The following is a 19,918-nucleotide window of genomic DNA, read 5'->3' as shown; positions in this document are numbered from 1 at the left end:
TATGAAACAACCTTGAACCTGCAGTATGAAACAACCACTAACCTGCAGTATGAAACAACCACTAACCTGCAGTATGAAACAACCACTAACCTGCAGTATGAAACAACCACTAACCTACAGTATGAAACAACCACTAACCTGCAGTATGAAACAACCACTAACCTGCAGTATGAAACAACCTTGAACCTGCAGTATGAAACAACCACTAACCTGCAGTATGAAACAACCACTAACCTGCAGTATGAAACAACCACTAACCTCCGGTAAGAAACAACCACTAACCTGCAGTATGAAACAACCACTATTCTGCAGTATGAAACAACCACTAACCTGCAGTAGGGGAAGAGGTAAATGTTGCTGTATATTTTCTTAAGTAGATTCCAGGGAACATAGGCTTGCTTTCTTTGCTATTCTGTTGTGTGATGCAGTAGGGCCAATATCTACATGAAATTAATATTTGTATTTAACTTTTATTCATGGTTTATTGGAAATGAATTAGTTGATTGATTAGTTGACAAATAACAATTAATAGATTTGTTCGTGATTGTTCATGTTTTATACTATTAAGATTTGAGCTGAAACATTCATGTTTGATAACTTGTGAAATCGGGAACAATCCCAACACTGGAAGTAGCCTAATAAGGCACAAAGCCTAGTCAATTAATGTGCCTCATATTTGTGAAATACCTCAACATGGTCAGGTGTCAATCAATACATGCCACTTTCAGTCCTCCTCAGCCTGTTACTATCTCCCACCAAAGGCTCCGCCTGCTCTCTGCAAGGATATTGCCTTTCTCGCAAGTGAAAGTATTTAAATGATGAGGGCAGGAGCCGCTGTATTCTGAAGTAAACGGGACCACAAGAAACACACGTGTGGGAGGTTGACATTGGAGCCCCGCTATACCGTCCACGTAACCGCGTTTCTTTGAGAAGCAAACATCACCAGTGGCTACAAAAAATATAACTATACATTTTGCAACCATTTTTTATTCATATCTATGCAAGATTCCTTTTTTTATTGAATGGACATGCATCTCCTCGCTGTCGCGCGTAAATTATGCATACAAATAGGCTAATCTCCATGCGCGTAATAATTCCATCCCACCAGTGCATTTGGATGTATTACAATTCCACGAAAGCAACCGGGATATACATTATCTCTACTAAGCAACATCAAAGAAGACCTTAAATTCTGCAGAGGAGGGATGATTGACACGAGAGGGAATTGACCGACTTGTGGAATAACGGTGGTCGCTTGATCACAGTGCGATCTCTATCCCTGGGACTTGTAATTCTGGATGGCCCCCTGAACGTCTTTAAATCGTCCCGGAACGTTTTATTGTGAATACTGTCAATGAGTGAATGTGAATCCTACCTGGAACATTGGACCGAACCTTCAGTTGTTTCTGGATCTCCATCGTCGGGCTATCAATTTATAAGCTGTAACAGAAGGGAGATAAAAATCCAAGCTGAAATTCCCGCTGGGAAGAACTGTTATTTCCCAGAGAACTCATGTGGAATTGGAATAGTGGAATTCATGAAGAAATATTTGACTTATTTCAATATGAGGCTTAGAACATCGAGATTAGGCTACCTGTGAGTTATTATACTACTGAACTGTTAAATGAATTGGCTATATAGACCTACACAGTTACTTGACATATTTGGAAATGTATATGAAACATAAACATAATTCTTTTTTTCTTTTTTTATGTTTCAGGTTACTTCAGTTCTTAGCGCTGTGTTTTTACACACAGGTACCAACTTGCATGCATTTTTATGAAGTTTGCAGCGCAATGGGCATACAATAACATTTCATAGCCCCTTAAAAAGATTTCAGTCCATCAATGCAACTAATTATACCCATTTACAAGCGTTTTTATCCTCATTGTTATTAATCCAATTCGTTTGCATATCTGCAGTAAATGTGTAATAACAATGAAAACATTTTATTATGAGCCCTAAGCAGTTGGCAACAAGTCAAACATCTTGAAAAGACGTAAACGCGAGCCTAAAAGGTAATTGTTAAAACATATGGGGATGGCGTATGGCTGAATTGAAAAATAATCGTTAAGGGATATAGCTAAGGGAGATGGGGGTGAAAGATCATTCGTGGTAAAACAACCTATCATAGGCATGTCATCTCGAGTGAGGACAGCGGACTCGCTGCGTGCATCTCCCCAAACACTCCCCGTACAAGGGCACTTTTTCTCTTCTAAAAGCCATGTGCCCGCGATTCCCTTTGAAATGCCTATAGCCTAACTCCATATGAAAAGCATATGAATGGTGTTCTTTGAAATATATAAATATGTTTTGGTTGGAAAAGAACTTGATCTGCTTCTCATTCATTTAGACTGAACATCAATTAGCATGAATTATCAGTTCGGCTATGCTCTCTCATTGATGCTTTTATACTTCAATGCTTTTATTCATGCTTTTTTATTGTATGTGTTTTTCTTGTTTGATAGAACACAGTGCAGTCCCACTCCCCACCTCCTAATTTCAAGCACCATGTGAACGAGCAGTGCCGGTTGTCTGACCGGATGAGCCGCCGGTTGATTCGGACCTACCAGCTCTACAGCCGGACCAGCGGCAAACATGTCCAGGTTCTGGGCAATAAGAAAGTGAATGCCATGGGCGACGACGGAGCTGTGCACGGTAAGAAACGAATAAATCACCCCTAGCATGAAATGGGAGCCTTCAAGTAGGCCTAGGCATCTTCGTAATAATTGTAGGATTTAACAGGCCTAGGCCTATTCCAGATTTTGTAATTACTTAAATCTACGTACGGACACGTCAATTTAAAAGTCATGTAGACCTATTGGAGAAGAAAATGAGGTATATTATGAAAATGTTACCATTTAAAAAGCAAACAGTTCTATTTAGCATGGAGAAGTCTAGGTTTGAGTAGGCGGCGGGAGGGAGAAAATGCATTCGAAATGGATTCTATAGTATTGTTCTGGACTGGGATTCTCGGGAGAAACCCACTCAGAATATCTGGTAAACACATCAGATCTCGTCTTACTTTCTACCTTCTTAACATTTACTGAGTAGCTTACCCTCTCAGAAGCGGTTGAAAGAAAGAAATATGACTTGCAATTTTCATAACCTTGAGATGCCATATTTTTTACCCAAAGTTATTTGAGGCGAATGTGTTTTTGTTTAATTCTGTCCCCTATTGGTCTTTGATGGGCACATGTCAATGAATATTCAAATACCGTAATATTTAAATGTTATAAATATACAGTAGCTCTCTCAAGTCCATCCTTTGAACAAAACATAAATTCAATCATATCTGCTTAAACATACCAAAAAAAGTACGACATTTTTACATGCGATTTAGTGGTTTAAAATATCAGTAACTGATTGACATTTGCCACGAGAATTACAAAAATGTGATAAATGTCATTGATAAAACACAATTGTTTTAACTCACTTATCCAGAGTGGTGCTGAATGGCCCTTAGAGACAATGCATTGTTTTTGGAAGGGTTTGGGTAAACTGCATTTCTGCCAAGTGGAATAATTAGCACAACATTTCTCAGGGCAACTTCATCGCACGGTTTCATCCACATGAAGTTAAAAAGTTGTATTTCTCAACAGTGGTGGTCTAGACGTATTCATTCACTATTTGAAAAAAGTGCTATCTAGACCCTTAAAAGGTTATTCGGATGTCCCCGTAGGAGAACCCTTTGAAGAACCATTTTTGGTTGCAGATTGAATCCTTTCGGGTTCCATGTAGAACCCTTTCTACAGAGGTTTCTAGATGGAACCCAAAATGGTTCTACCTGGAACCAAAATGGGTTATCCTATGGGGACAGATAAATAACCCTTTTAGAACAAGTTTTTCTTAGAGTATAGCCTATGGACAAAGTGTACAATATAGACAGCTGTTTTGATGAAATCTATGAGAGGTTAGGAATTTTTTCTCCCCACAAGGAAAAGATTGTCTTAAATTTAAAGGGAGCAAATTCCTGTCACCAAAGTCTTTTTTTGGTCTGTCTAGCCATCTTTCCACCACAACCATCTATTTCTCCCTATGCCTGCTGCCTGCTTTTTGGAGTGTCATTTAATAAGGAATTTTCATTGCTTTACAACTCAATGTATGACTCGGTTTATAAAGAGCGGTGAAGTCAGCCTCTTCATTTTATCCCCTTTTCTCTCTCTGTTCTTCTTTCTTCATCTCCCTCAAACACACACACACACCTCGCCTTGGCTCGAGCGTGCATGTCCTAAGTGGGTGTCACTCTTGTAGCAGGCCCAAATTTGACCACTGCTCGGTGCTTTTGTGGCTGTGTCGCTGACCGCTATGTTCTCTCACTCCCTTGTTCCTCCTTCCCCACCATCATCTAAGTGGAGCGTAGCGCGGCATTTTATAGCCGTTCAATGACAATGGCTCAGTGCGAAGTCAAAGCCACTTGCTGCTATTCTAAAAGACTTCAGTGTTTTTTGCCAATGTTTCGAATTTAATTTACGTTGGAATGTTTTGCCATATTCAATAATTTTCTTTCCGCTGCATGCAAGGTTGATGCCATGATAACGAGTAGTACAACTCTGCTAAAGTCATTATAATATAATACATAACTTTTGGTTATTAGATCGAGGTTAAATGTAGTCCTCTGAACCAGTCATTACAATAACTTAACACCCTTTCTGATGTTATCACGTCAATACTACATAGTCTCACAGTCTTCAAGTTCAATTCAGTCTCAAATGATACCACTATTGGATTCTTTTTCACAAGGGTTTTAGCTCAAAGTCACGAATGCATGCATATCGTGTTCACAAAATAGAATAGCCTCATAAGCTTGAGAACCATTGTGCATTATCTGAGCTGAATAAAGTTAAGAATATTATGTGTTTTGTGTTTTTCTAGCCAAACTTGTGGTGGAGACGGACACGTTTGGTAGTCGTATTCGGATCAAAGGGGCAAAGACTGGCTACTACATCTGCATGAACAACACGGGGAAATTGATTGGCAAGGTAAATATTAGATTTATTTATTAATGCTTTATTTAGGGAAGTCACATTAAAATGTACATCTCTTTTCATGTGAGCCCTGGAGGTCGGTTGAGTTCAATAAGTTATGTCATCATTTTGACTGTGACCATGAATACAAAGTTTCAGGGAAAAGTTATGTCTGTCCTGTGTAAGGTTCTTCACTTGAGTTATGACCAGAAAAGCCCTTGTAGGGAGTTGGACATGATTTGGAAAGAAACTTGAAGGATTGATAGGACATTTACTTGTCAAAACAATATTTTAACATCCTCAGAGACTGACCCCCTAAATCATTCCGTCATTCCGTCTCTCACCCTCACCCTCACCCCCTCCTCTCTCTCTCTAACAGCGGAAGGGTCGCGGCAAAGACTGCATCTTCACAGAGATCGTTCTGGAGAACAACTACACTGCTCTCCAGAACGCTAAATATGAGGGCTGGTACATGGCCTTCACACGTAAAGGAAGGCCCCGCAAGGCCTCCAGGACCAAGCAACACCAGAGGGAGGCCCACTTCATGAAACGCCAGCCCAAGGGCCACCTCCTGGGTGACACCCAGCCATTTGATGTCCTCCCCCTCCCTGTGGTCCCCTTCCACCCTCGGAGGACTAAACATACCCATCACCACAGCTCAGGGGCCCACTGAGGAAAGAACAGATGAAGAAGAAGAGGAAGCATAGGGAGGGAGGGGAATACACCAAACAAAAATACCACTACCACATTTCTGCTCCTTGCAAGGACTCCTTCTGTTATGTTTTGTACTGGATTGTGTCTAAAACAATGAGTAGGCTATCTAATCTGCTACGTCAGACAGAGGTTTATTCGTAGGAAAGAGTTTTTATAACCAGAGGACGATTTTAGTGCTCAAGCACTCGATGAGATTTGAATGAATGAAAGGACATCTTGGGCTTAGTGATAACCCTACTCAGCTATAAAGAGAGGATGTTATGAGAGAGAAATAATGAATACACATTACATGGCAGCTATCTTTGGATCATCATGTGGTTGCATCAACTAATTAACAGTGAATACATGTAAAACACATTATTTTGCATTTAGGAGGCCATTTTCATTCATTTTCGTTAGTCTGTTTTCTACATATTTGAATATATTTTTAATTGGAAGATTTGTAAAATACTTTTAAATGATGGAAATATTTATTGTAGAGTGTATATTAAAATCACAAAAGAATTTTGAGTCAATGCGCCGTTTCTAACCATTTTTCTAGCTGGGTCACTTTGGGGTCCCAAAGGTTCTAACGTTGACAAAAAAACTGGAGACCCAGATAACTGAGGGGCAATATCTGTGATAGGCTACTGCAATTCAATGTGCTCAGCAAGTGAGACTTGGGCCTGAATAGTTGGGGCTATGCATTAAAAGCAGATGAGGTCAGCCCACAATTTTGTTCTCGAGACAAAGGTTACCACCATGTAGTTGCATTTCTCACGATCACACACCGTAACCCTGTGATCAAATGGGCCCTTTGTGGCCCTCATATAAAAGGACATGTTATACAATAGTGGGTTCGAATAATAACACGAGGAGGGGTCAGTTATCAAAAAGAAGCTAGTCTCACAGGAGGGAGGGAGGGAGGGAGGGAGGGAGGGAGGGAGGGAGGGAGGGAGGGAGGGAGAGAAAGCGAAAGAGCACCAGGGCTCAGTGTGGCAAAATGTGGCACCGGCTGAAAGAGGGGGAATGGCTGGGAAGAGGCATTCGGGAATGAAAGGACGTGGCAGAAAGAAACCCTCCTCTCTCCCAGGAGCAACTGAGCATGACCGGCAGAGGCCAAATGACAGGGGGAAGAAGACCCGGTCGGCCTGGCCGCACAACAGAATCGGAAGACCCGGTCGGCCTGGCTGCACCACAGAATCTGATGACGGAGAAGAAGACCCGGTTGGCCTGGCTGCACAACAGAATCAGAGCAGACCCTCTCTCTCTCTCTATTCCCTTCCTCTCTTTTTCTCACTGTTTGAAGTCTGGATGTCCTATTGGTTGTTTGCTAAAGGTCGGATTCCAAATATGAGAAATGTTTTTTCAGTATAGCTAAGCGCCAAGCGCCACCAGCTTTGAAGACTTGCAAACAAATGAACAACTAAAAGCTGTGATCAAAAAGGTTCAATAAATCAGAAAGGATAAAAACTCTGAACTTTTAGTGTTATTATTGTTACTCCTATTGAGAAATGAATGGCTATCCTCATGGCTCAATGGCTACTAGGACCCATCATGCACTTTAATTGAAGCATTATCCTGCTCTGCCAAATGAGAAAAGACAGCAGTGTACGCAAATCACCCTCCAAATGGTCGTTTAATTCCGTGTCCAAGATTTTATTTGGACAACACAAAGTCAAAGCAATCCAACAGCAACTCTTGATTTGAGAAATTAGTTGAGAATTTTTTTCTCAGATCTTATGCTTTGGTTGGATCTGGTTCCCAAATCCCATGACATATCTCCTCCCCTTTAGGAAGTACGCAAAGCACAATAGTGAGTGACCTGTGGTTTAGTCACCGTGTTTAGCCCTTGTACTGCTCACTTGGTTAGGCACATAGAGTCCCAGAAATGCAAAGAATCACCACTAGGTATTTAAATGGAATTGTTTTTTTGCAGCATTGTTTTCTTTTCATGCAGCATCTATGTTTTGTTTTGAACTGCTCTAGGTAAGCTTCTATACAATAACACATTGTGTTAAAAAGTAAATCAGTAAAATTTCACTTCAGTTTTCATTTCATGCAATCAAACTTTGATGGTCAAACCTCAGTCATATTAGCTTAGTCAGATATAATGTCTTGTTACTCATCTCCCTAGAGTTTGATGGTCAAAGTTAGCAAGCATTCAGTCAGATAACGTTTCTCATTGTGGCTCAGTGTGGTACTCGATTTACAAAAGAGCCTACAACCTTTTTCCACTTTGCAGTAATTCAGTACTACTGTCATGCAACAACCTATATTTACAAAGAAGCATACGACTTGTTCACTTCCTAGTAATATAGTGCTTCTGTCATCCAAGCTCCATACCTCTCCTTGGCTATCCCCAGTCTTGGGGTTTGCGAGAGGATTTGTTGGAGGACTCTGGGCCAGTAAAGTCACCCCCTGGAGGACCGGGCCAGGCTCAGGGGACCAGTAAGACCTGCTAGTACTGGCTAGCTCGGCCATAATGGCTTTCAGGGTGGCCTACTCTGGGCTGCACAATCATGAGCATAAGGGTATTCAGTTAACACAAATGGGACGTGCTTGTAAGGGCGACCCCGTCGAGAACAGTGTGTGTGTGTGTTTGTGTGTGTGGAAAGAATAGGGAAAAGGCATTGTGTGTTAAAGTGTTTTACAAGGGAAGGAGACCAAGAATTGTGGGAGCAGGATGAACTCCGTTTGGAGTATTTTAACAACTAAGAGTTTGCATTGTTAAGGGAAAGGAGAGATGTAAAGACAGTTGTTAACAATGTTATGGAATTGTATTCATCTTGAAAGGACAACATCGCGTATTAAACCCAATAAGTGTTCGTATCTCGACAACAACGATTCAGAACTTCTTACAGAACAGCAGTGGCATTTCTCAAATATCTTTTTGACAGAACAATTGTAAGTGTTCTATCAAAAACTAACAAGTTTTAACAAGTAACTATGTCTGTAATTCACTGTCTCAATTCCACATCCCACCGCCCGACCGCAATAAACACAATGGAAAGTATGGACAAGGCACTGTGCAAAAATGTTCCAATAGTGGAATCCCATTGAGAACCAGAAATCAGAGTAGAAAACATACAGGATACTGCATCACCAGTGCAAATCAAAAACGACTTGTTTGAGTGACATCCCCTCAGATCCACACTGGGACTTCATTGAGTTTTGCAGTCGACGTCCCCTTCATTGGTTCCCTTCAGTTTCTTCACCTCCCGGAGTAGCTCGTGCTCAATGGTTAATATCTCCTTGGGCTTCTTGTACTTGAAAGGAAAGACAGAATAGGTCATTACCTCTATAGAAACCCCTTTCCCTTCCATGTACATTCTGTAGTGTAATGTTTGGCCTGAAGTGGGATAACACAGAGGCTCCTTATTCCCTACATAGTGCACTACTTTCGACCAGTCAGGCTCAAATGTAGTGCACTATATAGGGAATAGGGTGCCAATTTTAACAAACACAAGGAATAGGAAATCGAATAGTACAGAGGAACCGATTATGATAGGTATACACATAAAGTAACGGTCAATCTCTTCATCAGATACTTAGTAGGCTATCCTAATGTTTGTTCGAAGTAATTCAATGATTCCCTTGAGTTTATAGGCGTGTTCTGATACAAGTGAGACGAATACAAAAATATAGTTTCAATCTACTGATTAAAATCACCCAAGGTGGGATTTGAGAAGTACTGTAGTTGGTTTGTTTGTTGTTGTTGTCAGGAGTACTTACACTGACAATTAACGTGTTATTGGCATGGGTGAAGTTGAGCGCGGAACTATCCAATGGCAGCTGGCTTCGGTCCAGATCAGGAACATTAAACTTCTTGTAGTACCTGCAAAGGATAACACACCGCAGTGAGAAAAGGGTTTCTTGAAGGCAAGAGATCAATATTTTTGTCAACAGTGCCACCTATTGGAGAGCCAGCCTCACTTACATATGCAGAACTGTAACAAGCACTGACAAAGAAAATAAAGGAAAATATAGGAGGCCTTCTCCATTGTGAAGATGTTACAACTGTATAAATTATATAGACTTTGAATGTGGTATCAATTTTCAGGGACCTGTAGTTAACGATATCTGAAGTGATATAGGCCTAGCAGTTTATCAGTAGATTTCTAAGGAGGGGAAACACATCAACTGTATGCTTAACTATTAAAGCCATTTTGGCATGAGAATGGAATAGAGGCTATTCGGATGTTACTTTTTGTTATTTGTTCGTATGATGCAGCATCGTTGATCAGGCTCCACTGAAATGTTGTAGACCTCTTTGGGGTACGGAAGGTTCCGGACTCTCCACAGGAAACTGGTCTTTGTGTCTTTGCGCATAAATACAGGCTGAGGAAATACAACAGAGCATTGTACTGTTAATTGCATACTGTTTATTGATGATTAATTTAATAGTGAAATGATGAAAATTAAGTTAATTCCACGATTGTAAAAGTATTAGTTGACACATTTGGATCAGTACTGATGGTGATAGTGAACTAGAATCAATTAGCAATTTAGATCATGGCCTAAAATATAACAGATGTAAATATTGTATAATACAACTCACGTTTGAACAGTTTTCCTTGATAACATCTGATTCCAAACAGGCTACAGTAGATGGGACTGGCTCTCCAACTTCTATCTCCCATGGTCCCTGTCCCTTCAAGGTGCTTTTTGAACGCCACTTCCGTACTGCAAAGTAAGAATACATGTAAGTAACAACAGCTGAGAGTGGAAATAATATAATGCACAGGAAGCAATGTAGCTAATGCAGGATACTTTTTAGAAGATGTCTAATCTGAAACAAGCTTACCAATGAGCTCATCTGTTGTCAAGTCATATTCTTCTGCCATTTCTTTCCCATCTGTAAAGAGATAGTGTATCTTCCTTTTCCCTGGAAAGAGGTTTGCAAAGCAGCAATATAAATGCATTTAAATGTGAACTAGCTAGCTTTCATCTTTGCTAAACAGATTTGCTAGGCAAAGTGAAGGTTAGTGTTAGTTAGCAGCTAATGCTAGCGAGCTTATAATTGACACTGAAGTCTTACTAGTTGAATGCAAGGGTAAATGTTGTGATACAAAACACAATAATGACGATAACTTGCCTACACCTCTCTGTTTCACTCACCATCGTGTATTAAAGCAGTTTTCGTGGATGCTTTTAGGAGAGCTGACCAGCTCTGCACAGCCATATTGCAAAAAACGGACACTTCCTAAAACATCACGTGTAGCCACGGCAACGGAGGTCATCGTGAAACGTATAATTCATTTTTCCTTTTTTTAAACTCCATAATCTGTCAAAAACATGTTTACATTTACTCAATAAATAATACATACTTTTGTACAATATTTTCTCGAAAAATATGTAACTTTGTCGTGCAAGAACTAAAAATAGGTATATAACGAACCGGAAGTTAAATTATTTTAAACCATCTGCATTGTCACATTGGTTTGTGTTTTGGTCGTCCAAAGGGGTATATCATATGTATTTTCAAGAGTTTATCGACCAATGATAGTAAATTAGTTTAATAAATATATAACATAACGTATTTCAGTGGAGTGAGTGAATCCCAGCTGTTTAAAACAGTTAAATGCAGTGGTTGTTGTCTGCTTGCTAGCTAACTTAGCTAGTCAGCTAAAGTTAACTAGCTAGCCAGTGTCAGCTGTCACATTCTGTTCTATATTTTTTAGGGCTCCCCTTTCCCTGGCGAAATGTCTGCCTACGGAATTATGAAAGCTTTCCCCAAAGTGAAGAGAGCAGGGGCACGTGAGGGAAAGGATGCCCCCCTCACCAAAGAGGAAGTCTGATGAAACTACCTGTTACAGGTGTGGGCCGTGTTTGAGAGCATCAAATTCGTAATGCATTTTGGGCAAATTGTGACTGATTGACAGATCTACAAATAATAATGATTTTATAACAGTAGATCAGTCGATGTTGAACAAGCCCTGTGTGTGTAAAACTACTTTTTCACAATCCCATTTCAGGGAGTGCTTTCCAGGTCGTCACCGTACACGTATTACCAGCCGGCATCGGGAGCGCCAGATGTCAGATCTTCCAGAGACAGATTGTCCAGAATGGAGGCCAAACTGAGAGTTCCCTCTGTCCCACAGTCACCCATGTAGTAGTGGATGACAGTATGGACTGTGACAGGGCTCTCAGGCTGCTCAAAGTGGACAGGCTGTCCCCTGGAGTTTATCTGTTGAAGTGCACCTGGCTTTGCACCTGCATCAGTGAGCAGAGAGTGCTGGATACAGCAGACTACAGCCTACTCAACCCAGACAAAGACATGGAAACTACAAAGGACGGTGTCAAAGAAGACGTGCTCGACAGTATCCCACTCCCAGCCACACAGGACATGAAGCAGCCGATCTTTGATGAAACAAAACCAGATGAGTCAACAGAGACTGTAGGTTGACGACCACATAACCATTAACCATAACCCTGTCACTGCATGATAGCTTCTTCTGGCCCTAATCATACACTTCATTACTTCATGTATCCATAGGTCCAAGACACTAAAGATGACTTCAAAGACGAATATGGCGTCTCCCAGAGCGATCTGCAGGCTCTGATCAGTGGCTTGCACCCCAAGGACGAGACCCCCAGTACCGCCACTGCACACTCAGACCCCCAACAGAAGCCTCTCTCAGGGAAGTGGGTGTGTGCCCAGTCCTCCCAGTCCAAGGTTGACAACCACAACAAGCACATCACAGAAAAACTGGAGGTGCTGGCCAAGGCCTACACGCACCAGGGGGACAGATGGAGAGCACTGGGCTACTCCAAAGCCGTCAACGCCCTCAAGAGCTACCACAAGCCTATCACGTCCTATGAGGTAGTTTATTTAGTCCCATATCTGCATAGTTGGTGATTATGGTCTGTCATTTTGTATTTGTGTCAGCATAATTCATTCCTGTCTCTTTTCGCACTATTGCAAACATTGTGAAATGTGGCTGATAGGTTGGTTGGTTGGTTGGTTGGTTTGTATCATATTGTACAACAGCTGATGAAGCCATTGAGGAAATGCTTCCTTTTAAATCAATGAAAGCTGCGTGTTGCGTCAAGCTCAAGAAACGCGTTCATTCTAAATTGAAATAATGAGAAATAGTTGATTATTGTTGCATATGGCTCAGCTATACACCGATGGTTATTTTACATAGATTTATGAAGTCAAGAAGCTGCTACTACTAGCAAGCTAGCTACATTGACTATCTAGCAACTTGTAAAATTAGAGGATCATTTAGTACAACCACTAGTACCTGCAAAAAACTGGGCCAAAACTATTGTACTTATGCATAATCAATTAATATGGTATAGTACAGTAGGAAAAATAGAATACAGACACTCCCCATCTGCTCCTCTCCGCTCTCAAAACAACGTGCTCTGTGTAGCAAGTAAAACGTCACTTTGACGAGATGCTGATGGAAAAGCAACGTGACGTGTATGGTGGAGTTACAGAGTTAAAGTGTGACAATGTGACCAATGTTATTTCCTGATAGTTGCTTCATTTGTTGAAAACACAATCTACACAGGACCTTCTAATCAGCATGTTTTGCATGGTTTGACAAGTTTTTTTTAATAAGGTTGTGCTGCTGAGTACCGGCGGGGGGAGGCCTGGAGAAGGCTAGTGCCCCCCCGTTTGAACTTAGAGATTTTAGCGTTTTTTTTAACACTTGTAACTTCCATTTCTTGCAATATAAATACAAAAATTATAGCAATTAAAGTAACAAAAATAAAATATGCTGGCACAGCTCCACTCTTCCATTCTTTGGGGAAAAACCTGGGGGGAGTTTCAGCTTGGTAAATGAGTTAGTAGACCAGTAACAGAGTTCCAAACCTCTCTGCCAATAACAGCTAGTTTTCTGTTTTTCCCTCCCCACTGTGACAGTCCTTGCTAAATTCTTGCTTCCGAAAATTAGTTTTTTGCTTAAAAGCAATTTTTGTATATTTTTGACCATTTGAATGGAAAACTATTACAGTAAGGTACATCATTTTTATCCAGAAAGATTTGATATTAGTATAAAAATGGCTGCAGTGGGCCTTTTAAGTCCTTGTAATTGACTAAACCATGCCTATCAAATTTCAGGAGGCCTGTAAGATCCAGGGCATTGGCAAGAAGATGGATGACAAGGTCATGGAGATCATGGAGAGTGGGCCCCTCCGTAAGATAGATCACTTGGGAGAGGCAGTGCCAGTACTGGAGATGTTCACCAATATTTGGGGGGCAGGGGCCAAGACTGCCCAGCTTTGGTACACACAGGTTAGATGGATTAATCTTAGAGGGTGTTGGTTGTCACACAGTCAGTCTCTCTGTCTGTGTGTGTCTCTTTCTCGCTCTCTGATTTTGCATGCAACACAGCTATGACTGTGTAAGATTTGTTATTTTTGTATTGTGGAGTGTGGAGTGTGCAGTTATTTTAGTGTTTGATAGTGTGATACAAATCGATTTGACATGAGCTAAAAAAATATATATTTTCCATCTTAGGGGTTCCGCACTTTGGAGGACATCCGCACAAAGGCCAATCTGAACCACAAACCAAATAATTGGACTCAAACACTAAGACGACTTTCTGGACCGGATGCCCAGAGAAGAGGCAGCCGCCATTGAAAAAAACGGTAACACATCTCCCTCTTATTGTCTCAAGCACCCACATTAAAGGTCAATCAATGTTAAAATGTAACATTCCAACATTATATTAGTTATAGACTAAACAGGCCTCTTCTTCCCACTTCATCTAGTGGGGTTAAGAGAGTTTCTTTAGAAAACTGTCTCCAGTCCAGTACTCTAACCCCCTTGCGAACAAGAGATCTTGTAAAGTGAAATGCTACGGGACCTCAAAGCCAAGATCAGATGTTTTAAGTTTGCCTTGGCCCCTAAGCAGACTGTCAGTCCAGTCCTCCTAGCCTGGTCTGTGTGTGATGGAGAAAGCAGACATCCCACTCTCTGTCAGAGTCCTGCCGGCCGCATCCCTAAGGGGGGGAACTCACTCTTAGAAACTTGGCGCATCATATGTCAGCAGATACCAGGGCTGTGTTTCATTCCAGAAAGGTGTTTCCTCCCCCTCTGCCTCCGTTCACTCCCTTTCATGGATCTGAGAAAGCTGGGTGGGTGTAAAGCAAAAACTCATCTAGATTACGCCCATAAAGATAGAGGACTCATCATGGATATAACCCATTTTAGCATGGACACTGCCATTGAGGGCTTCCACCACTTTAAAGTAATCAACTGCGTGGGGAGTCCTATGAGTTGGGAGCAATCAGCCAATGAAGAAGAAGAAGAAGAAGAAAATTGACTACTTTAAAATGGAGATAGCTCCATACTGTTGCATGTATAATGGCACAGATACAAAGATGAGTCCTCTATCTAGCTCTATGATTCCGCCTTATTGCTTTCACCTGTCCAGTCCTATCAGATCTGTGAAGGGGAGGGAACATAATCCTGGAATGAAACGCTGCCCTGGTCACTGGGAGCACCGGGTACAAAGCCAGTTGTTTTCATATAGTATTACTTGGATTTCCCTGTTGCTTTCGTGGCTGCCAGATATAAAGTGCAGATTAGAAAGATGACTATAGCATGTGTCCTTCTGACTTGTGGCTTGTCAAAATAATATGTAGTGTCGTCAAAATGTATCTGGCTTGCCTGAATACAGTTAATGCTTACCTGTTGACCGGCAAGGCTTTATGAAAATACACCATTTTCTTTTCTGATTTCAAGTAGGTAATATAAATACAATTTGAGGACATGTCTTGAAGATTCAACACGTGTACAACGTTATTTTGAGTCCAAATATGAACGAGAAACAAACCAAACTTTCTGTTATAATGAAGGCCCCTGAGAGAACATTACTGGGGGAAACTTTGAAACATAGTCTAGAACCCATAACCATTCATTATAAATACATTGTATGCCAAGTGGTCCTCCCCACCACTGGTCTGGGATCCAAGCTGAATTGAAACCGATTCAATTTGGATTCCCAGGCTATCCCACCCCACCACAGATTTGACTGTATTTCAAACAAACAAAATGTCCCTGTCCTGTTGTAAATGTATAGGTGAGAGAGCCCCCACCATATATTGTATCCCAAACGGTAACATTATTCACTGTATGTGAAATAAAGTTAATTCAGTGTGGTCTAGAGTTGGGCGAATTTAAATGATTAAATTGAATATTGTGGTATTTGACATTGATGATATATCATGATGTGCAAGACTATACTCTAATTGAGCTTTACAAATCAAAACTGTGCCGTTTTCAGTTAGGTTGTATCAATATGTTGAAAATGTAGTCTAAATGAATGAATTAAGCCTTATTGTTTTTGCCATACAATGAATATTTAATGAGAATGCGACTACGATATCGTAAATAAGCACAAAAATAGCCCAGTCTGGAATGATTTAGTCATTAACCCTTTACACTTGTGGGAATTGGCCTATAAGGATAGGGCTAAATTGAAATGCTTCTTACAGAAGAAATATGAAAAGCACATTCATAACCATGGTAGCAGTTGAAAGGGAACAGTTTGGAGATAATGTGAAAATGATTAGACCAAAGGTGAGCACACAACAGTTCACCTGACACAAGACTGAATCCAAACATTACACTGTTGATTTTATGTGCATTTTACATTTACTGTACTTTTCACCACATTTATTGATAACGAAATCTGAAAATACTCTGGATACATACTCCGTGCCGTGGCGGACATCTTTGTGGGCTATACTCGGCCTTGTCTTCGGACGGTAAGTTGGTGGTTGTAGATATCCCTCTAGTGGTGTGGGGGCTGTGCTTTGGCAAAGTGGGTGGGGTTATATCCTGCCTGTTTGGCCCTGTCCGGGGGTATCATCGGATGGGGCCACAGTGTCTTCTGATCCCTCCTGTCTCAGCCTCCAGTATTTATGCTGCAGTAGTTTATGTGTCGGGGGGCTAGGGTCAGTCTGTTACATCTGGAGTATTCTCTTGTCTTATCCGGTGTCCTGTGTGAATGTAAATATGCTCTCTCTAATTCTCTCTTTCTTTCTTTCTTTCTTTCTCTCGGAGGACCTGGGCCCTAGGACTACCTGGCATGATGACTCCTTGCTGTCCCCAGTCCACCTGGCCATGCTGCTGCTCCAGTTTCAACTGTTCTGCCTGCGGCTACGGAACCCTGACCTGTTCACCGGACGTGCTTGTTGCACCCTCGACAATTACTATGATTATTATTATTTGACCATGCTGGTCATTTACGAACATTTTAACATCTTGACCATGTTCTGTTATAATATCCACCCGGCACAGCCAGAAGAGGACTGGCCACCCCTCATAGCCTGGTTCCTCTCTAGGTTTCTTCCTAGGTTTTTGGCCTTTCTCAGGAGTTTTTCCTAGGGAGTTTTTCCCAGCCACCGTGCTTCTTTCACATGCATTGCTTGCTGTTTGGGGTTTTAGGCTGGGTTTCTGTACAGCACTTTGAGATTTCAGCTGATGTACGAAGGGCTATATAAATAAATTTGATTTGATTTGATACTCTAACATGATAACACTATTCCTGAAAAATGTGCGGTAGGTGCAACATAAGACAAAAAAATTACAATGGTTTGAGTTAGAGGACTAACTGGTGTCTCCAAGTGGACACACACCTGTCCAAAGTGTACACAGTTCCTAAGTCATTTCTATGCATTTTTATGACTCAAAGAAGTCTTCAACTCTAAGGTACTTTTTTTTTTACCTCTCCTAGCTGTAACGTTGAGAAACTAGAGCAAGCACACTTGTAGTTGTTTCGTTTTAAAACACAACCTTCACACAATTACTGTTGCTGTTTACACAATCCCAAAACAGTCCATGCTTTATAAATCACAATCTGGGTCAGGTAGGCATGATTTGAAAGCTTGTTCTATTGGCAACATGACTAGCTAAGTTATAAGTTAGGCTTTCACCAGGTCATTCAGAGAAACGGATTGTAATTTAGGTGCGCATAGAAAGGAGTCATGAGTGCTTTCAGGTGGCAAATTATCTTCACAATAAACAAACACAGGCTCATTCTGTTCAGAACAACCCAGGGTGTGACACCATGTCATCTTGTAACTGTACATCAAACAGTGATCATAAACGCTGACACTGTGTATGCCATGAGTTTCATGATACGGAGATGTGAAGTGCACATTTGGACTCACGGTTCTTTGGCTTGCTTGTGTGACATCAAAGTGGTATTTTTTATAATAATCCTCATCGTCTCATCTTTCAAAGTACATAGAGTCCTCTTAACTTACAGCATTTCCCTCACTAAGGGAACAAAAAAATAGCAAACGTTGCCCTAGTACTGGGAGAGATGGGGGCAACTTCTTAACGCGCGCGGTGCTCAAGTTCAGAACGGCTGTCAGTCCAAACCCATACAGCGCTGTGACGCACAGAGCCTGAGCTCTGACGTCATGTATAGTTACTGTACAGCCACTACGTCCCAATTTAGGCGCTTATTAGTGCCCAAATCTGCCATTTTCAACACGTATTCATGTACAGGTACAAGTGTAAAGGGCTACCAACTCAAAACAATTATTGGATATCGCAAACTGTAACTTTGTTCCTCTCCTGTTGTACATGTACAGTATATATATGTGAAGGAGGCAGCCCTGTTATTCCATGACAAACTGTAACATATCCCTGTCCTTTTCTACTGAATAGGTGAAGGAGGCAGCTCAGTTTCTGGACCCTGGCCTGTTGGCCATGGCCTGTGGTTCGTACCGCCGGGGGAAGGACACGTGTGGAGATGTTGACGTCCTCATCTCTCACCCAGACGGGAAGTCCCACCGGGGTGTCTTTAGCAAAGTGTTACAGAGCCTCCACCAGAGCGGTAGGAGGACACGTCCAAATACAGAACATTTGATTTATTAACTGTCGGTGAATTCCCAACCAATTATAGCTACATTAATAGTTTTTTTTCTCTCTTGTATAGACAATTCATCTTCTTTCACAATGATATTATTCATCGTTTATTTGAAATCTAAAGTATTTATTAGTGGGATAAGCTGAGAGCTGGATCATAATTCACTAGGCATGATCGTTTGTGTTTTCTGTTTCAAAACATTTTGCTACGGTGTGCCCTAATGAATGCGACCCGATTCTTGTTCTTTTTTTATTTTGTATTATTCAGGCTTCCTGACGGACGACCTAGTGAGCCACGAGGAGAGTGGCGAGCAGAAGAAGTACATGGGTGTGTGTCGTCTGCCAGGACCTGGCCGACTCCACCGCCGCCTCGACATCATCGTGGCGCCCTACGGCGAGTTCGCCTGCTCCCTCATGTACTTCACCGGCTCGGCACATTTTAACCGCTCTATGAGGGCATTGGCCAAGACAAAACACATCAGCCTATCAGAGCACTCATTGAACAGCGACGTGTTGAGAAAAGGATGTTTGAAGGTGTATGGGGGGACACCACTACCCAGGCTCGCTGAGAAGGATGTCTTCACCCATCTGGGAATACCTTTCAGGGAACCTCAGGAAAGAGACTGGTGACTGTTGATGTTTTTAACACTGGTGGTATGAGTCGATGCATAAGTTATATATCTTTACAGAAAAATTATGATGATGGTGATAGTGGTGAGGTGAAGATCATGCTTATGTGATTTTAGACTTGAATTGTATGATAATCTCATTTTACAGCAGGAAAAACACTTAAGATGCATGGTGAATGCTTGGTATGTTTTTATGAAGATAATGGTGATTACAGAAATATTAAACACTACTTTTAACAATCACTTAGGTAATCCTTGTTTTTACAACTTTGTTGTGTTTATTATTGGTTTATTACTATAAAGAATTGATTATTAAACCTCTGTTCTTTTTCATTAATGCCTGTCCTCGCTCTCAAATATTATTGGCTGAGGTAAGTGTCAGCTGGCTCTTTTTGCTTCACCATAGGTCAGCCTGCAAAGTGAGTGGTGGTGAGCAACGCAACTCAACACCCATCACGCTGCGCACATGGAACAAAAGATGTGACCGAGCACGCCACGCCACACCGAGCCTGAGCCAGAGTCCCCATTCGAAGGAACCAGTGAGCGGATTCGATGACGCTGAGCTGCGGGGCACTGGTTTATGGCCATTGACATTAACGGGCAAAAGCGGTGAGGGAGGAGCGCCCTTCACAAATCCAACAGTAATCTGTGCTGCTCGATCATGTAGTCGACAAGGCAGCATGGTGCATGGTCCTGACAATAAAATACTGTGTTTGAATTTTTCAAACTAGTTTTCATTGGGAAGGCAGATAAAGCGTTTTTAGCAAAGCAATCACTTTTGTATG

At 41.4% G+C, this 19,918-nt stretch overlaps 2 protein-coding genes and 1 pseudogene across 2 annotated transcripts; 2 read left to right on the top strand and 1 right to left on the bottom strand.

The window, feature by feature from the left end:
* Nucleotides 1-301: 301 nt before the first annotated feature.
* On the top strand, nucleotides 302-6,182 carry LOC115178537 (fibroblast growth factor 8b). The gene is made up of 5 exons (XM_029739785.1): nucleotides 302-1,596; nucleotides 1,721-1,757; nucleotides 2,469-2,658; nucleotides 4,876-4,982; nucleotides 5,347-6,182. Exons 1-5 carry the CDS (start codon nucleotides 1,355-1,357, stop codon nucleotides 5,638-5,640), a joined length of 870 nt encoding a protein of 289 aa, XP_029595645.1. The 5' UTR covers nucleotides 302-1,354; the 3' UTR covers nucleotides 5,641-6,182.
* Nucleotides 6,183-7,280: 1,098 nt separating this feature from the next.
* Nucleotides 7,281-10,902, bottom strand: dpcd (deleted in primary ciliary dyskinesia homolog (mouse)). Its single transcript, XM_029739503.1, has 6 exons — nucleotides 10,782-10,902; nucleotides 10,468-10,548; nucleotides 10,222-10,346; nucleotides 9,868-10,001; nucleotides 9,396-9,498; nucleotides 7,281-8,929 (listed from the first exon to the last, which is right to left on the bottom strand). The coding sequence occupies exons 1-6, from the start codon at nucleotides 10,843-10,845 to the stop codon at nucleotides 8,825-8,827; spliced, it is 612 nt and encodes a 203-aa protein (XP_029595363.1). The 5' UTR covers nucleotides 10,846-10,902; the 3' UTR covers nucleotides 7,281-8,824.
* Nucleotides 10,903-11,003: 101 nt separating this feature from the next.
* On the top strand, nucleotides 11,004-19,376 carry LOC115178307 (DNA polymerase lambda-like; annotated as a pseudogene).
* The last annotated feature ends 542 nt before the right edge of the window (nucleotides 19,377-19,918 follow it).

Source organism: Salmo trutta, chromosome 38 (genome assembly GCF_901001165.1).
Source record: "Salmo trutta chromosome 38, fSalTru1.1, whole genome shotgun sequence".
Classification (NCBI taxonomy): domain Eukaryota; kingdom Metazoa; phylum Chordata; class Actinopteri; order Salmoniformes; family Salmonidae; genus Salmo; species Salmo trutta.
Note: the sequence above shows the minus strand (reverse complement) of the source record. Positions and strands in the feature narration are given on the sequence as shown.